At 39.2% G+C, this 19,064-nt stretch overlaps 1 protein-coding gene across 2 annotated transcripts; it reads left to right on the top strand.

The window, feature by feature from the left end:
- Nucleotides 1-5,008: 5,008 nt before the first annotated feature.
- On the top strand, nt 5,009-17,416 carry atp2a1l (ATPase sarcoplasmic/endoplasmic reticulum Ca2+ transporting 1, like). Of its 2 annotated transcripts, XM_058794199.1 has the most exons (24): nt 5,010-5,302; nt 6,220-6,237; nt 6,368-6,450; nt 7,881-7,985; nt 8,106-8,244; nt 8,581-8,661; nt 8,902-8,987; nt 9,223-9,520; nt 9,717-9,883; nt 11,500-11,588; nt 11,692-11,794; nt 11,888-12,019; nt 12,116-12,232; nt 12,456-12,674; nt 13,204-13,315; nt 13,411-13,634; nt 13,736-13,956; nt 14,043-14,245; nt 14,337-14,422; nt 14,533-14,666; nt 15,362-15,479; nt 15,566-15,683; nt 16,015-16,058; nt 16,940-17,416. In XM_058794199.1, the coding sequence occupies exons 1-23, from the start codon at nt 5,185-5,187 to the stop codon at nt 16,017-16,019; spliced, it is 2,976 nt and encodes a 991-aa protein (XP_058650182.1). In that variant the 5' UTR covers nt 5,010-5,184; the 3' UTR covers nt 16,020-16,058; nt 16,940-17,416. The 2 variants fall into 2 exon arrangements, with proteins under 2 accessions (XP_058650181.1, XP_058650182.1); XM_058794198.1 differs by lacking the exon at nt 16,015-16,058 and having other exon boundaries at nt 5,009-5,302.
- Nucleotides 17,417-19,064: the final 1,648 nt, after the last annotated feature.

The raw sequence follows: 19,064 nt of genomic DNA, 5'->3' as shown, positions 1-19,064 counted from the left end.
GCTCTTCCATCTACAGGAATCAAAATGAAAATTAGTTTAAATGATCTCAGAGAATTAGGTTCTGTAAGACATTTACATTTAGTCATTTAGCAGACTCTTTTATCCAAAGCGACTTACGAATGAGGACAATAGAAGTGATCATAACCAACAAAAGAGCAATAATATGTAAGTGCTATGACAAGTCTCAGTTAGCCTAACGCAGTACACATAGCAAGTACAGTGCCCTCCACTAATATTGGCACCCTTGGTAAATATGAGCAAAGGCGGATGTGAAAATAAATCTGCATTGTTCATCCTTTTGATCTTTCATTCAAAAAATTCACAAAATTCTAACCTTTCATTAAAATAAAACAACTGAAAGTGGGGAGAAAATCTCATGATGAAATAAATGTTTTTCTCCAATGTATGTTGGCCACAATTATTGGCACCCTTAGAAATTCTATTGAGTAAAATATCTCTGAAGTATATTCCCATTCATATTTACATTTTTTAGCACATCAGGGTGACTAGGAGCATGAAATTGTCCAGCCATGACTTCCTGTTCCATAGGATTATAAATATGAGAAACACAAAGGCCAAATTCCCTTAATCATCCAACACAAAGAGTAAAACCTAAGAATATAGTTCTGATGGCTGTAAGAAAAGAGCTAAAGAATTAAAAATCCCCATTTCCACCATCAAGGTAATAATTAAGAGGTTCCAAGTTTCAACTAAAGATGTTACAAATCTGCCTGGAAGAGGGTGTGTGTATATATCGTCCTAATGCACGGTGAGAAGGAGTGACCAAAGTGACCAAAGACTCTCCAAGGACCACAGCTGGAAAATTGCAGAGATTAGTTTAGTCTTGGGGTCAGAACGTATAAAATATATATATATACAGTGAGGAAAATAAGTATTTGAACACCCTGCTATTTTGCAAGTTCTCCCACTTAGAAATCATGGAGGGGTCTGAAATTGTCATCGTAGGTGCATGTCCACTGTGAGAGACATAATCTAAAAAAAATCCAGAAATCACAATGTATGATTTTTAACTATTTATTTGTATGATACAGCTGCAAATAAGTATTTGAACACCTGAGAAAATCAATGTTAATATTTGGTACAGTAGCCTTTGTTTGCAATTACAGAGGTCAAACGTTTCCTGTAGTTTTTCACCAGGTTTGCACACACTGCAGGAGGGATTTTGGCCCACTCCTCCACACAGATCTTCTCTAGATCAGTCAGGTTTCTGGCCTGTCGCTGAGAAACACAGAGTTTGAGCTCCCTCCAAAGATTCTCTATTGGGTTTAGGTCTGGAGACTGGCTAGGCCACGCCAGAACCTTGATATGCTTCTTACAGAGCCACTCCTTGGTTATCCTGGCTGTGTGCTTCGGGTCATTGTCATGTTGGAAGACCCAGCCTCGACCCATCTTCAATGCTCATACCCTTCTGAGGGAAGGAGGTTGTTCCCCAAAATCTCGCAATACATGGCCCCGGTCATCCTCTCCTTAATACAGTGCAGTCGCCCTGTCCCATGTGCAGAAAAACACCCCAAAGCATGATGCTACCACCCCATGCTTCACAGTAGGGATGGTGTTCTTGGGATGGTACTCATCATTCTTCTTCCTCCAAACACGTTTAGTGGAATTATGACCAAAAAGTTATATTTTGGTCTCATCTGACCACATGACTTTCTCCCATGACTCCTCTGGATCATCCAAATGGTCATTGGCAAACTTAAGTCGGGCCTGGACATGTGCTGGTTTAAGCAGGTGAACCTTCCGTGCCATGCATGATTTCAAACCATGACGTCTTAGTGTATTACCAACAGTAACCTTGGAAACGGTGGTCCCAGCTCTTTTCAGGTCATTGACCAGCTCCTCCTGTGTAGTTCTGGGCTGATTTCTCACCTTTCTTAGGATCATTGAGACCCCACGAGGTGAGATCTTGCATGGAGCCCCAGTCCGAGGGAGATTGACAGTCATGTTTAGCTTCTTCCATTTTCTAATGATTGCTCCAACAGTGGACCTTTTTTCACCAAGCTGCTTGGCAATTTCCCCGTAGCCCTTTCCAGTCTTGTGGAGGTGTACAATTTTGTCTCTAGTGTCTTTGGACAGCTCTTTGGTCTTGGCCATGTTAGTAGTTGGATTCTTACTGATTGTATGGGGTGGACAGGTGTCTTTATGCAGCTAACGACCTCAAACAGGTGCATCTAATTTAGGATAATAAATGGAGTGGAGGTGGACATTTTAAAGGCAGACTAACAGGTCTTTGAGGGTCAGAATTCTAGCTGATAGACAGGTGTTCAAATACTTATTTGCAGGTGTATCATACAAATAAATAGTTAAAAAATCATACATTGTGATTTCTGGATTTTTTTTTTTAGATTATGTCTCTCACAGTGGACATGCACCTACGATGACAATTTCAGACCCCTCCATGATTTCTAAGTGGGAGAACTTGCAAAATAGCAGGGTGTTCAAATACTTATTTTCCTCACTGTATATATCAAAGAGCTCCTACATCACCACATGTTGTTCGGGAGGGTTTCAAGAAAATTTCCCTTGCTCATCCAAAAACAAACTCCAGCATATTTAGGTGTCAGACATGACTGGAACTTCAAATGGCACTGGCTTCTATGGTCAGATGAAACTAAGAGCTTTTTGGTGTCAAACCCACCAGATGGGTTTAGTACAAATGGGGATAAAAGTACCCCATGTCCACAGTTAAATATCCTGCTGGATCTTTAATGTTGTGGGCCTGTTTTTCTGCCTGAGGTCTTGTTCAGATGCATGGCATCATGGATTCTATCAAATACCAACAGATAAAAAATCTAAACCTGACTGCCTCTGTTAGAAATCTTATGATGAGCCATGGTTGGATCTTCGATCAGGACAATAATCCAAAACAAACATCAAAATCAAAACAAAAATGGGTCACTGAGCACAAAATTAAGCTTTTGCCATGGCTGCCCAAGTCCTCTGACCTGAACTCTATAGAAAATGAGTGCGGTGAACTGAAGAGAAGAAGCACCAACATGGAGCTGTGAATCTGAAGGATCTGGAGAGATTCTGTATTAAGGAATGGTCTCTGATCTTTTATCAGGTGTTCTCCAAACTCTTCAGGGATTATAGGAGAAAACTCAGAGCTGTTATCTTGGCAAAAGGACGTTGCAATAATTGGGTGCCAATAATTGTGACCAACATGAACTAAAGAAAGCATTTATTTCACAATGAGATTTTCCCCCCACTTTCAATTGTTTTACTTCAATGATAGGTTAGAATTTTGTGAATTTTCTGAATGAAAGATCAAAAGGATAAACAATGCAGATTTATTTTCACAGCCACCTTTGCTCATATTTACCAAGGGTGCCAGTATTAGTGGAGGGCACTATATATATATATATATATATATATATATATATACACACACACACACACACACATATAATAAAAAGAAGACAAGTAGATAGCATAGAAAAAGAATAGCGAAAGCTAGTGTTAGATGCCTTTTTTATAAAGAAAACAAGCATTTAGAAAACTAATAGAGAGTGCAAGTGTTAAGTCAACTAAAGATGGAAGAGATGTGTTTTAGCCGTTTCTTGAACATGGCTTGGGACTCAGCTGCTTGAATTGAGCTGGACAGGTCATTCCGCCAGGAGGGAACAGTTAATGTAAAAGTTTGTGAAAGTGATTTTTTGGCTCTTTGGGATGGCACAATAATGCCATCCCAATACAATAAAATGTCTCACTTGATCACATGTGATCAGATCACTGAAAAGCAGGTGGAAACTGGGCCTAACGAATCCTTCACTGAATGATTTTAATCAGCATAACATCTCATTATTTTCAGTAATGCCCCTCTTGAGCAAATCCTTTGTTAAAAACAACAATGCTGTAGGAGACACTGTGCTTACTAAATTATGGAGACCTTTGAGAACTTTTAATCTCTAAACGTTTTCTGTGTAAAATAAACACAAATAACTGTTTCGAAGGGCAGCCAGACAAAAACAAGGATAATAATGAAATGTCTATTCCAATCTCATGAGAAACATAACTATTTTATAACGTGGCAATTTCGTAACAATTCGTACAATGTGATTCAAAAAGTACGAATTAAGGCCCACCCCTAAACCTGTCAGTGGCACATAACCAGATGGTAAGAAAACGTACAAATGAGACTATATATGAATTCATATAAATTATATGAATTCGCCAAACGTAGTTATAAGTTGTCACGAGAGTGTGTTAGACATGAAATACTGTAAATATGTTTTCAGTAATTAGCCATGGATACTTGGCTAAAATGCCTAGTGATGCTCTACATCATTTTCTAGTTTTTTAATCAGATCTTAATGCTATGACAGATCTGAAAAGGATCATACACTCTCAGAAATAAAGGTACAATAGCTGTCACCGGGGCGGTACCTTTTCAAAAGGTACATGTCTGTACCTAAAGAGTCCATTTTGGTACCTTAAAGGTACAAATTAGAACCTAACAGGTACAAAAGTGTACCTTTTGAAAAGGTACCGCCCCAGTGACAGCTTTTGTACCTTTATTTCTGAGAGTGTAGGAAATGATTGTGTTCTTGTCCATGCCAAACCAATGTGTGGATGTCAGTGTGACACTTTAAGCCTCCCATGTAACCACACTCCTCTAATGCTTGTTCCAAATTAACCTTCCAGCACTCCTCTAACTGCCCCCTCCCATCAGAGGCCACTTGGCCCATCACTCACTCTAGCTCTCTCACCTTCTCCACTCTCCTTATTCCACTGACCATGCATGTTCCAAAAACAGATCAACTTTTCATTTCAGTGCTACCCCCTACGTATGCTACTGCCTCATGCTCCTTGCCCACCAAATAACCCCCCACATCCTCAAGTCTGAGATGCCGAAGACGTTCAACCCCTAGACTATAACTCGGCCCTGCAGAGCCATACGCAACTGATTGGAATTTTGGGGTGTGGCGACGGGCAACTTTGACCAATAGGGCAGCTGGCAGTAGTATAAAACACTGCACATGTGTGAATTTATTCGCTCTTTCTGTCAGTCCATCACTTCTGTGAGGAGGGGGTCCAAGCAACGGGGGGCAGATTTTGTAGTACAGAGAGCAACAAGAGCAATAGGGACAATCAATAAAAGGCACGGATAGACCTGTTTAACTAAGCTTTCGCCACTCTTGAAGATCCTTCACCCTTGACAGGATGGAGGACGCCCATATCAAGTCCCCGGCCGAATGTCTGGCCTACTTCACAGTTAGTGAAACAACAGGTCTTTCCCCGGATCAGTTCAAGAAGAACCTGGCTAAGTACGGCTACAATGGTGAGATTCATGAGATGTCTTGAAGACGCATGCGGGGTTTAATAGAAAGACAACCAAACACTGTGACTGGTGGAAATGTCTCTTTTTAGGAAGGCACAGCGATAGCATTACAATAGTGCTTTTGGGTTAAACTTTTAAATTGTGAAATCAGTAGATGCAATTGCATAGATGGTTTAGGATTTTCTCAAATGTTCAGACTTTTCAGTGGCATTTCAAGGGACATCAACAGGTTGTGGTGCAGAAGCTGGGATTGAAAATAGACTTTGGTGGAGCGGGAGAAGGGAAGAAAGACAGGTGATGGCACAGTGACCTTGTTGGTTATTTGAGAGGTCTTATTAGATTAGCAGTATTTCAGGCAGATGGGGGAGGGAGATTCTTAGGTTCAGGCTGAAGTTGGCCTGGGTGATTAGATATGTTATTGGCATTACCAAGTAATGATGTACAAAACAGGCCCTTCTGTACAGAGAGAACTTGGCATGCACAAGTCTTTAAAAAAAAAAATCAAATGATCCCAAGTGTTGGAATACGTCCCTTGTAGAAAGCTAATAAATATATGAATATTGAATATTGGGACTATAAACGTCAGTATCGCTGGTAAACAGTTGATATTTTACCAATATGTCAGTTCCAAAATGATAAATACAGTGCAAAACATCTGTATAGCTGTTTCTGTGTGAGATTGAACATATTCTTTTTTACTAGTACTTTCTGTAAGTCACCTGTAAAGTTCTTAATACTTCTTTTTTCATATGTGTCAAATAAAAATCAGCTGGAAATGTTATGGCTTAATAGCGCCTCTGAGGTACAATGAAAGATTGGCCAGGGTAATGTTGTTGTGCTGTCTTGAATTTTGGTCGGTTGTTCATTTTCTTTCTTTCTTTTTTTTCTCTTGTCTCCGTCTATACTTTGTTTCTCAGAGCTGCCAGCTGAGGAGGGTAAGTACAAACATATTGCTAAAAAAGTGACATTGTGAGAAATAAATCAAGTCCATATTCACCAGCCACTATGACATCAATAGAATCTTTAAATCTGGTAAGGATTGGACTAAATTCCCATTCCTTTTAGGAAAATCCATCTGGGACCTGATCATTGAGCAGTTTGAAGATCTGTTGGTCAGAATTTTGCTGCTTGCTGCCTGCATCTCTTTCGTAAGTTACTAACAAGTGGACAGTTCAGAAAACACTGCAAATAGTTTGCAACCACAGAGAAAAATCAATAACCATGTTTGAGGTGTTCGTCTAAATGTTGATATTTATTAAATATTAATTTATATTTAGTTGATATTTAATAAATATTTTTATTGAGCATAAAGTGAACATTATAAAATCATACATAGAATCATATATTTTTTAGAACAAACGTAACACTTTGCTTCATGTGATTTAATCAGCTCTGTCAGCATATAGATACAGCATGTCACACACTTTTAAACATACCCTTTAAACTTTAGCAGTGTGTTGTGTGAACAGCTGTTGTGACAGTATAGGTTGTCATACTGCACTTCATGCTGTAACGTACACCACGACCATTTATGGTGTTATGCAACAAGGTACATATGCTAATTTGCCATTTATTTTAGCGTTATGGTCATGTGCAAAAGTCTACATAGTACTGAGAGGAGCACAGCATCGGCATTATGATATGTTGGCAATCAAATAGTATCCTATAGAGCTGACTGATCTTAATTTATTGTGTCAGGAAGCCATACAAATGGTGTTATTTATCTCACAGCTTTCTAAGCAGGAAAGACTCTGTAAGGTGGATGTTTAGGGGTTCAGTGGTTATTGGGAGGTTAGAGGTGAACATGGGGGGGGTATTAATGTCTGCCACCCTCCACACTGTGCCTCAACCAGCTGTTCCAATAGCCTTAGAAGGAAAATATTAAGGGGCTCAGAAGACATGAGTGAAGGAGAAGGGGTTATTTTAAGAAGGACTCAAGTTGAAGACAGAAACTCTATCCTTTTGAAAGGTCAGGAGAGATGCATGAGAGAAAGCACAGCGAGAGTAGTTATAACAGCAGGACTGTTGTGCAACAATATTGTGAAATAATATTTTGACCGGTTTTTATGTATGCATGCATTGCACAAGGGAAGAAATTAAGCAACTAGACCAATAGCATCATGAATTTCAGAAGTAATATTTAGGGTGGGCCCAGTAAGCCTCTAAGCCTTCCACTGATCAATAAAGTTTATTCGAAAGTACTTGGAAAATATCTTTAACTTCTCTAAAATCGTTATATTAATGGTGTAATTGCCTATACATTTTTCTACATTTTGTAAGATTTAACTTCAGATTATTTTGTGTTTCATTTCATCGTCTCATAAAACACTACTGAGTGGGATCAAACATTATTTAGCAAAACTGTATACTGAAGTACAAAACTCTGTATTGAAGTACATTCTGAAATTATTTTAAGGACCTGTTTAATATCTTTCATGGATGAAACATAAATCTTATCAGATGTTTCTTCATGAATAATTCGTAGAAAATTCAAAGGATACTGCAAAGATGTCAAGTCTTAATATTTATTTATATTTGTCTTGATATATATCCTGAATCTCTCTTTGTGTGCTTTTAGGTCCTGGCCTGGTTTGAGGAAGGTGAAGAGACCGTCACTGCCTTTGTTGAGCCTTTTGTCATTTTGCTCATTCTCATTGCCAATGCCATCGTCGGTGTGTGGCAGGTAATGCACCAGATACACAGATAAATGTAGCCTTTACTGATTTCATAAAGTAAATTATGTGAATGCATAACTCACTTGCATCTGTTATGTAAACCAAGCAAATGGCTGTCTGTCATTCAGGAGCGTAATGCTGAGAGCGCCATTGAGGCTCTGAAGGAGTATGAGCCTGAGATGGGTAAGGTCTACCGTTCTGACAGAAAGAACGTCCAGATGATCAAGGCCAGAGAGATTGTCCCTGGTGACATTGTGGAGGTGTCTGGTACGTCTTTTTCACATGCTCTTTTTTCACAGTCTCTTCATTTTGGAATAGCTTATAGAAATACTTATTATTTTTTAACACAGTTTGCAGATCTTCTGTATGTCAATACAGATTTTCTGTAAGTCCCATGGTGACCTACTTTTTTTGTCGCTATGTGCAGTAATACAACAGAGCACATTGCATAGAATACTATACCCCCCACATACACTATAATCTCTGGTCCATAGCTAAATATATTTTGAAAGTTTACTGTAGGCCTGATTTTTGTTCAGGTTCTTTTTGTTGTAGCACTGGTCATGAATCACTAGTGTTTTGCTATACTGCTATCTTTCCTAGTTGGTGATAAAGTTCCTGCTGACATCAGGATTACTGCTATCCGTTCCACCACCCTTCGTGTTGACCAGTCCATCCTGACTGGTTAGTGCTTTTAACAGTGTTCTCCTCTACTCTCTACTCTAACAATGATCATTAAAATGGGCCCACTGGTATAAAATTTGTTAGAACATTAAAACTATACAAATGCTGCAAATATGACAAGTGGTTTCTTTTTAACTAAAATTAATTTGTAAAGCAGCAGCACTCTCTTCTCCGGTGTATATTTATTGTGTATTATATTTTATTGTAACTGTATATAAATATGGTTAACTCTTTGTACAGGTGAGTCCGTCAGTGTGATCAAGCACACCGAGCCTGTCCCCGACCCCAGAGCTGTCAATCAGGACAAAAAGAACATGCTTTTCTCTGTGAGTTTTCATCCACAAACTCCTCCAACTACTCATCAACTGGTTTCTACTCGTACCTCAATACACACAAGTTTCTGGAAGAAAGTTCCTATAAGATAATGATAGCTCTAACGGTTTTTGGTACTGGAACAACAAACATAATCATAAACCCATGCCTGATCATAAAGTCTTCATAGTAGAAAGAAGTATTGTTCCAAGAACAAGAAGTAGTTTAAGTTTCCTTTCCCACCTATAGGGCACAAACATTGCTGCTGGCAAGGCTATTGGCGTTGCTGTTGCTACTGGTGTATCCACTGAGATTGGTAAGATCCGTGACCAGATGGCCGCCACAGAGCAGGAGAAGACCCCTCTGCAGCAGAAACTGGATGAGTTTGGTGAGCAGCTCTCTAAGGTTATCTCTCTGATCTGCGTCGCTGTCTGGATGATCAACATCGGCCACTTCAATGACCCCGTCCATGGTGGATCCTGGATCCGTGGCGCTGTCTACTACTTCAAGATCGCTGTTGCTCTGGCTGTAGCTGCTATCCCTGAGGGTGAGCATGATAACATGTGCAACACATCTCCCAAAGTTAATTATGTAATTCCCACTACACACCACATTATGTCCAGAACAGGGCTAAAAGCTTGACCTTTAGTCTATACTTTACATAAAGCATATTATCTAAACCTTTTGAGATTATCAATATTATTAAAAGATATTAATCCAACCATAAACTCTACTCTCATCAGGTCTGCCTGCTGTCATCACTACCTGTCTGGCTCTTGGTACCAGACGTATGGCCAAGAAAAATGCCATTGTCCGTTCACTGCCCTCTGTGGAGACCCTGGGCTGTACTTCTGTCATCTGCTCCGACAAGACTGGCACCCTGACCACCAATCAGATGTGTGTGACCAAAGTAGGTGTTCAGCTATCTTTATGTATACACATCAACTAAGAAACAATAAAGCTATTGCTAATACTGATATACTGTAATCCTAAAGGTGAAGTGTATAATTATTTCACCGAGGAAATACTCTTCTCCCAGTTTAATCTGCTGAAACAACTGTAAGCCATCAGTAGGCTGACTTTCCGAGTTCACTTGGATAAGATAATATAATATTTTTATTTTGGGGGATTTTATGCCTTTTATTAAGTCAAGTCACCTTTATTTATATAGCGCTTTTAACAATACAGATCGTGTCAAAGCACTTAACAGTATCAAATTAGAGGATAGAGTGTCAGTAATGTATAATGATAAGATTAAACACTCAATTTTCAATTTTCAGTTAAAGGCATTTCATTATTGAATTCAGAGATGTCATTGTCTAGCTCAGTTTAGTTTAAATATTATCTGTGCAATCAAATCGGCGATAATCGCTAGAAATTAAGTGTCCCCAACTGAGCAAGCCAGAGGTGACAGCGGCAAGGAACCAAAACTCCCTCTGTGACAGAATAGAGAAAAAAAAACCTTGGGAGAAACCAGGCTCAGTCGGGGGGCCAGTTCTCCTCTGACCAGACATAACCCGCAGTTCAAAAGTTTATATTTCTATTTAAATTTTTTTGCAATTTCTAACAATAGTAGTATTATGTAGTTAGGTATTTTATTATATTTTAGTTATTTTGTTATATTTTTTTAGTTTTATTGTATTCAATCGAGGTTTTCACTGGGGATATGTCTCTGGGGGTCATCTGGGGGTCCTGGTCTCCGCTGACGATCAGGGCTGTAGACATCATCTCTTGGTGCTGATCCACCATCTGACCGGATACAGACTGAGAAACAGAATAGGAAAGAAACAGGCAAATATTAGCGTAGATGCCATTCTACTTACGATGTAACGAGTACATTGTGTGTTATGGGGAGCGTTCCCGGTTGATCTAATTAATGCAGCCTAACAATCCTTTAACGGATTTGAATAATAGAAGCGTATTAATGTGTTATGTGTAAGCCAGGCTAAAGAGATGGGTCTTTAATCTAGATTTAAACTGACAGAGTGTGTCTGCCTCCCGAACAGTGTTAGGTAGATTGTTCCAGAGTTTGGGTGCTAAATAGGAATAGGATCTGCCGCCCGTAGTCGATTTTGATATTCTAGGTATTATCAAATGGCCAGAGTTTTATTATTAGATAGGACAGTGGCATGCAGACAGGAAAGTATTGGGTGGAGAGAGGGGGGCGGGATCGGCAAAGGACCTAGAGACAGGAATCAAACTCGGGTCACCATTGTGCTATATGTCGGCACACTAACCACTAGGCTATCGGCGCCGACAAGATAATATAATTTAAGTTTTTTTCCCGGGCTCAAATGGCAACTACTGGATCAACCAAGTTTGAGAGTTTGGGGAAGGACTATTTATTTATTTATTTACTTTCCCAAAAATGGCAGATTGGAGGGGGAAGTAGGTGTGTTTGGAAAAAAGCAAAGTCATTTCTTTGGGTGCTGCAAGTGGTACTGACTGTCTTGTGCATGTATACATTTATATTAATAATGGCATATTTTTACTTGTACACTAAGATGAAATTGTGTATTATTACAGATGTTCATCATTGATAGAGTTGATGGTGATCACGTTGAACTTGACTCCTTTGATATCTCTGGCTCCAAGTACACACCCGAGGGTGAGGTGTAAGTACACAATAAAACACTTCCCCTAAAATGCTCCTTTTTATTATCAGGCTATCAGCATGTTAAAGTCACAAATGTAATCCGAGTGGCATCTTTCTCTTAGCTCAAAGATGGGTGCTCGTGTTGACTGCGGTCAGTATGACGGTTTAGTTGAGTTGGCCACCATCTGCGCCCTCTGCAATGATTCCTCCCTTGACTACAATGAGGTGAGAGATACATACTCTTTCATACCTCATTCTTTTGTTCTCTTTTCTGTGTTTGTCTGAAGACAATAACCGTCATCTACCTCTGTGTTACAGACCAAGAAGATCTATGAGAAGGTCGGTGAGGCCACTGAAACTGCTTTGTGCTGCTTGGTTGAGAAGATGAATGTTTTTAAGAGCAATGTCAACAACCTGTCCAAGATTGAGAGAGCAAATGCCTGCTGTAGTGTAAGTAGAAATGTAAAACTTCTTAAAACATCAGTAATATAGCTTGGCACTGATAGCTCTATAACTCAAATTTGTTTCCGTTTTTATCCTGTGTAGGTTGTGAAGCAGCTAATGAAGAAGAACTTCACTCTGGAGTTCTCCCGTGACAGGAAATCCATGTCTGTGTACTGTACCCCTACCAAGGGTGATGCAGGCAGCAAAATGTTTGTGAAGGTATGTGTCCCACTCAAAAAAGTAACATGGTTTCTTGGAATTTCCTTGCAAATAACAAGGTATGTGAAAGTATATGTTATCTAGTGCATCACTGTACCATGGTACTGTCACAATATTATTTGGAAGGATTTAAGAAGCAAATGATCACAAAAATGTTAATATTGATGGAGATCTTCAACAAAATAATAGATGCATTTCATGACTCCTCATTTTGTTAATATAGGGCGCTCCAGAGGGTGTGATTGACAGGTGTTCCTATGTACGTGTTGGTTCTACTCGGGTACCCCTGACCGGCATTGTAAAAGATAAGATCATGTCCGTCATCAAGGAGTGGGGTACTGGCCGTGACACTCTGCGTTGCCTGGCACTTGCCACCCGAGACAATCCCCTGAAGGTTGAAGAAATGAACCTTGAGGACTCTACTAAATTTGGTGACTATGAGGTGAATATGAAAAACATAACACCTTAATGAATTTCATCTATCCATTCTCCCATGTCTGGCTGGTAAAGCTTATTGCCCTGCAAGTTAGTAAGTTAGTAGTTAGTAAGGCTGTCAGCCCATGCTAGAAACCGGCATCCAAAACATTCCATATCGGAAACTTTGGATGTGGATGCTCAGCTTTTCCTCTTGTTGAATAAATTTTTCCAGAATTTCATGTTAAAAATGTTACTATTTACAGGCTATTTAAGACAACGTTAAGACTAGATTGCAAATGCTAGACTAAATGCTGCAATCCAACCTACAGTGGTTTGCCTGCACTATTCTCTGGTTTCTAAAGTAAAGAAAATGCTGTACTCACTCAAAGCATAGACTGTATCCAAACAATCACAATTATAATATCAATATGGATAATAGCAAAATATGGAGATATTCGACAGCGATGATATGCTACAGCATTGATAATGGATAAGGTTTAATAAACGCTAAGCTACATAAAATCTTTGTCTTATTACTTTTCTGTCTTATTCAGACTGACTTGACCTTCGTTGGCTGTGTCGGTATGTTGGATCCCCCCCGTAAAGAAGTTACTGGCTCCATTGAACTGTGCAGGGCTGCTGGCATTCGTGTTATCATGATCACTGGTATGCTTTTTATCTATCCTTTCATCAGTCATCTTCCTCAACCTTTTAATCTTTTATTATTGCAAGACCTGACACCTGTCCACAAAAACCCGCAGGTGACAACAAGGGCACTGCTGTGGCCATCTGCCGTCGTATTGGCATCTTTACTGAGGATGAGGATGTAACTGGCAAGGCTTACACCGGCCGAGAGTTTGATGACCTGCCCCGTGGTGAACAGAGCGAAGCTGTCTGTAAGGCATGCTGCTTTGCCCGTGTTGAGCCCTCCCACAAGTCTAAGATTGTTGAGTTCCTGCAGGGCTTCGATGAGATTACTGCTATGGTGAGACATAAATACAATTTACAAGCCAGCTTCCTTCAACACCATATCACATGAAACCCTGCTTTTAAGTTGATATAGTAATGCTGTTATCTTTCCTTTAGACTGGTGATGGTGTCAACGATGCCCCTGCCTTGAAGAAGGCGGAAATTGGCATTGCCATGGGCTCTGGCACTGCCGTTGCCAAGTCAGCCTCTGAGATGGTCCTGGCCGATGACAACTTCTCTTCTATTGTGGCTGCTGTTGAGGAAGGCAGAGCCATTTACAACAACATGAAGCAGTTTATCCGTTACCTGATTTCTTCCAATGTTGGGGAGGTCGTCTGGTGAGAATCCATGGCCTTGTTTAATGTATGTTTAATGTACTCGTGTATGGTATGCTCACGCTTGACATTCTCTTCTTTTCTCATAGTATTTTCCTGACTGCTGCTCTCGGTCTGCCTGAGGCCCTGATCCCAGTCCAACTGCTGTGGGTGAACTTGGTGACTGATGGTCTGCCCGCCACCGCCCTGGGCTTCAACCCCCCTGATCTTGATATCATGGGCAAGCCTCCTCGCTCTGCCAAAGAGCCCCTGATCTCTGGCTGGCTGTTCTTCAGATACATGGCCATTGGTGGTTGGTATCCTTGTTATTTCTGTGGGATGTCAGCTAACTCAAGTTCTCTATGTGAGTTTTGGTGTTAGTCTAATGAATTGACTGTCCTCAGGTTATGTGGGTGCTGCTACTGTGGCTGGCGCTGCCCACTGGTTCCTGTATGATGATGAGGGTCCTCATGTCACCTACCACCAGCTGGTGAGCAATATCTCCGTCATATTATTATTTATTATTCTATTTAGCACACATGGAAAGAAAGTTCCTTTGTTACATCTGTTCACACCTGCTAAATTCTCTTGCTGCTGTAGTCTCACTTCATGCAGTGCCACGACGAGAACGAGGACTTCGTTGGCGTTGAGTGTGAGGTGTTTGAGGCTGCTCCACCCATGACCATGGCCTTGTCTGTCTTGGTCACAATTGAGATGCTCAACGCTCTCAACAGGTTACATCTTAACTGCAGTTTTTGTCATACATGATTTTGTCTTGAAGTTGCAGCTCTTGTAACTCAACAGCTATATTCCAAAATCTAGTGAGCCTCCTTGCTAATCTAAAGTCTAAGGCAGTATGTTAACCAAAATTTTCCCTATAGTAAGTGTAAATGAATTGTAACGTTCTTCACTGACAGCAACTTTCTTAACAGTAACCTATATGTATCACTAAAATAGTAACTTGTGAAGTGTATGTACAGTGTAATTACAATTTCCCTTGACTCTGTCTAGCATCTTGAATCATTGTTTTTTACATTTCTGTGGAAGATACAATGCATCCCAGCCTTAGAATTTGGCGAAAAAATTGCATCTTAAAACAGTGCCTTAAACAACACCCATTTTTGAGGTCACCACAACACACCACCTACAAATTAGCAGTTCAATTTTTTAACATTTATGTTATACATTTGGCACTAAGTGTATTTACTGTGCGTATTTTACTGAATAAATGAAAACACAGAATGTAAAAAGAAAAGAAAAAGGGGAAAAATCACGATCCCAGGTGATCAGAGGGGACACGTTATTGGCAGGTGTAATTGAGGCCAGTGATGCCATACAATACTGTCAGGTTATGCAACTGAGCTAATTTTCCCCCGACACTGATGGCGGCAATAAGGGTTTTTCTCTGTTTCTATGTATTTCTCAATAGCTTGTCTGAGAATCAGTCCTTGTTGCGCATGCCTCCATGGAGCAATTTGTGGCTAGCGGCTGCCATGACCCTCTCCATGTCCCTCCACTTCATGATCATCTATGTGGACCCCCTGCCCGTAAGTCTCTCATCTTTATTTCATCCTGTTCTTTATATTTGACTATATCTCTTACACTGGCCACAACTTTTCTTTTCCTTTTACAGATGATTTTCAAACTAACTCACTTGAACGTGGAACAGTGGATGGTGGTACTGAAGCTTTCTTTCCCCGTTATCCTCATTGATGAGGTGCTGAAGTTTGTTGCCCGCAACTACCTGGAGGGTGAGTTCTCAAACATATGTAAATATGCATGTATTCACATAATAATTATAAAATAACATGCATTTAAGTAAACACATTTTACATGTCAAACTACATTCATACTCATACTCTATTAAAAACTTGCTGACTTGTTTCTATGAATGAAACTTAATATCATTTCTTCCTTAAACTTACATTTTTCTATTTATTATATATTAATTGCATTTAATATTTTTCTTCATATAACTTGTTTGCACTAAAAAGTTCTTTTTTAATTCCACACTCTTCCTTCCTTTCTCTTATCTCTCACACTCATTTAAATTTCACACTAACCTACTATATTCATTTCTAGCCTAAACAGTCCTCACCTCCCAGTTTTCAAGTAACAGATGCAAGGTATCCAATAAAAGCCGTGCTGTACCTGTCTTTATGGATGTCTACATGTCTCTATCCTTTTGCATGTTTACTGTTGTGGTTGGTGTTGCTTTGAGAGAACATGTGGTCTTAAACTTGTCTGTGATTCAGCCATGCATGCATGGAGCTCCAGTGAAATTTATGATGAACTTTCCACTTGTTTTCCCTTGTATTGTCAGCCCAATAGAAAAACTGGCTTATTTCTACTAATGGAGACATTTTATTTTATATGATATAAACTAACTTCTTGTTAAGTGCATGGTGAATATTTATTGAATATTTATTGATAGACAATGTGCAACCCTTAGCATTACTCTAAAATCGGATTAATTTAGAGGAATATTGTTCCAGAACCATTAAGGACGATCCAGGTATGTCCTGTTTGGGTAAATCATGTTCCAAGAACATGCTCTGCTTGTGTAAATCAAGTTAACACAAATATATTATTTTCTTGGAGTTTCAAGATACAGAGTTGTGAATTAATACATTAGTTTATATTACAATACTATGTATTGTAATTTAAGGAAATGTGGATGTTAAGCTCCAATAAAGATGAAACGGTCACTTAACAAATAGATGCAATTGTGGACATACTCATTTTTTAAAGACAAATTTTATTTATAAAAAAAAAAAAAAAAAGCACTTTTTTTTTTTTTTTGTTAGTATTATTTGCAGTGCAAAAATAATATGATGCTTTGCTAAATATCGCAATATTGTATAGTGACGTGTGTGTATTAAGATAGTGGACAATACCCAGCCCTGCTGATACCCAAAACAGGGTTTCAAAAAATCATGTTTAGCGCTGCTTAACATTTGCTCAGTGTTCTTATGTTTATTAAAACTCATCTTTTTGTGATTTCCAGCTAAAGCGTGAAATGTAGAGACAACAACGTGGGAGTGAAAAAAACCAGGATATAAAGAAGAGAACAGCAAGAGAATGAATGAGGAAGAATGGGAGAAGAGAGTATTTATATCCGCTGAGACAGAAGCTCTCATGAGCCCATCTGCAGAATGGAGAGCACAAAAAAAAAAAAAAAACCACACAGAAAAACTAAGTTTAGTGACAGAGATGATTATATAGGTCAGCCCTTCCAAATTAGTGTTGGAATGCTGAATTGTTTTATTCTTAAATGGACTAATAAGTGTATTAAACATTTTTTGTTAAAATTGTATACCATTTTACAGTCTCCATTTTATTTCTCTTCAATCAATATCTACATATGCATATCTGCACAGTTTTGTGTTTTTAATTCTATTCCTTAATTACCTCCTAGAGGCATTTCCCCCAATTAAGTCATGGACATAATTACTTGTTAATCAATAAAAGTAACTGAACTGGATTTAATATTTGATGTGAATTCTCTTCACGGAAGACACACAAATGGATTGACATGCCATTGCTTCATTGGTGAAGTGAAGGTGTTGCATTTAAAAAAACAAATCACTTTACACATTAACCTGTTAACTTGAATCCTATTTTTGGACCCAAGAAATGGCATAATAAAATTAAAATGTATGTAGCTCATGAAACCTTTGCATTAGCATGAAACATACTACATATATTAGAAATATTTGGCTACAAATAAATTTTTCTACAACTACATGTATTGAATGTAGGCTACAAACTGCTCACATCCATCTGAACTAGAATGAGCTGCTTCTGTCATGGTCCTTGCTCAAGAACATGATCACCTAGGGTGCTTCATATTTCATCAGGAACAAAATTCCCCTTCTTTTTCCGTTTCACATTCACGTCCTTTTCTTTTCTGTCTTCCTCCTCTTTCCTCTCTCCCGCAGTGTTAGGATACATTTTCCAAGTGGTACATTTTCAACAGTCAGCAGGTGTTACCAGTGATTATACAAATCTTAAATTACAAACAAATAAAGCCGATTTGATTACAAAAAATAGCCACCCCCTTTTGTCAATCACTGTCAAACTTCCAACTTTAACAATACCACATTACATCACTTGGAGTCGGCATCCTCTTGGGCCCCAGCCCCCCGCTGCGCCACACCACACTTTGGCCAAGTACCGGCTTCACTAGTGTTTCCCCGGAAGTCTTCAGTGCCGTTAAGACACCAGCCAGTGTGATATCAATAAGATAGGCTATATGAATATGGAGCATCTCTTTATGTGGTTACATGGGTACCTGGTTTCACACCCTGGGGCTATAGGGGGGATGTATACTTTAGATTGGAAGTGAGGGTCTTAGCATTAAACCTTTAGGGCAGAGGTCTCAAACTCAGTTCCTGGGTTTCCATATAGCTCTCCAGAGTTTAGCTCCAACCAGCTCCAACTCACACCTTCTAGTAAACTTCTAGTAATCCTGAAGAGCTTGATTCCCTGGATTAGGTGTGTTTGATTGGGTTGGAGCAAAACTGTGCAGAGCTGTGGCCCTCCAGGAACTGAGTTTAAGACCAATGCCTGTTATGAGACTGGAGGGCACCTTATAGTAAACCTTATTCTAATGCAATGTTTCCAAAGATTTACATAAGCAGAATATACATTTTTGTATTTTCAGCTGTAACACCAAATGGTCATAAATCTAAAATATATATAAGAAATATAAATAGAAAGTGAATTAATGTGCTCATTAAAGTGCGTCCCCACCTTTTGACCATCTTCTGTGACGTTTCCAGCATTTTGTGATTATATATTGCATGCCTTTAAAATATTTTTTCCCCATGATAATATCCCATCATAATGTTCAAACAAGACCTTATGTTCTAATGTATCTATGTTCTATTGCAATGTCTCAATACACCACAAACCATTTTAAAAATGTATCCTTAAAAATCCTGCGTTTCCTGTTTATTTCCTGTCTTCCTTAGTTGACCTATTCCTTAGTTGTTTCGCCCCTCATCCACTATTCCCTGTATTAGTCCACTAATAGTCCAATTAAAGGAGTGAATGAAAACGAGTGAGAAAATTCAGACTATGAGTGCGCTAGAAGGGCTGCCGCTTTTGCATACTATAGTTTTCATTCA

The sequence above is a fragment of the Onychostoma macrolepis genome, chromosome 12 (genome assembly GCF_012432095.1).
Source record: "Onychostoma macrolepis isolate SWU-2019 chromosome 12, ASM1243209v1, whole genome shotgun sequence".
NCBI lineage: Eukaryota > Metazoa > Chordata > Actinopteri > Cypriniformes > Cyprinidae > Onychostoma > Onychostoma macrolepis.
Note: the sequence above shows the minus strand (reverse complement) of the source record. Positions and strands in the feature narration are given on the sequence as shown.

What these genes read in the sequence shown, in the direction of transcription:
- atp2a1l (XM_058794198.1), top strand. Translation starts at nt 5,185, where the DNA reads ATGGAGGACGCCCATATCAAGTCCCCGGCCGAATGTCTGGCCTACTTC. An exon ending in CCATCGTCGGTGTGTGGCAG is followed by an intron (nt 7,986 to 8,105) that starts GTAATGCACCAG and finishes TCTGTCATTCAG; the next exon opens with GAGCGTAATGCTGAGAGCGC. An exon ending in TCTATGTGGACCCCCTGCCC is followed by an intron (nt 15,480 to 15,565) that starts GTAAGTCTCTCA and finishes TTCCTTTTACAG; the next exon opens with ATGATTTTCAAACTAACTCA.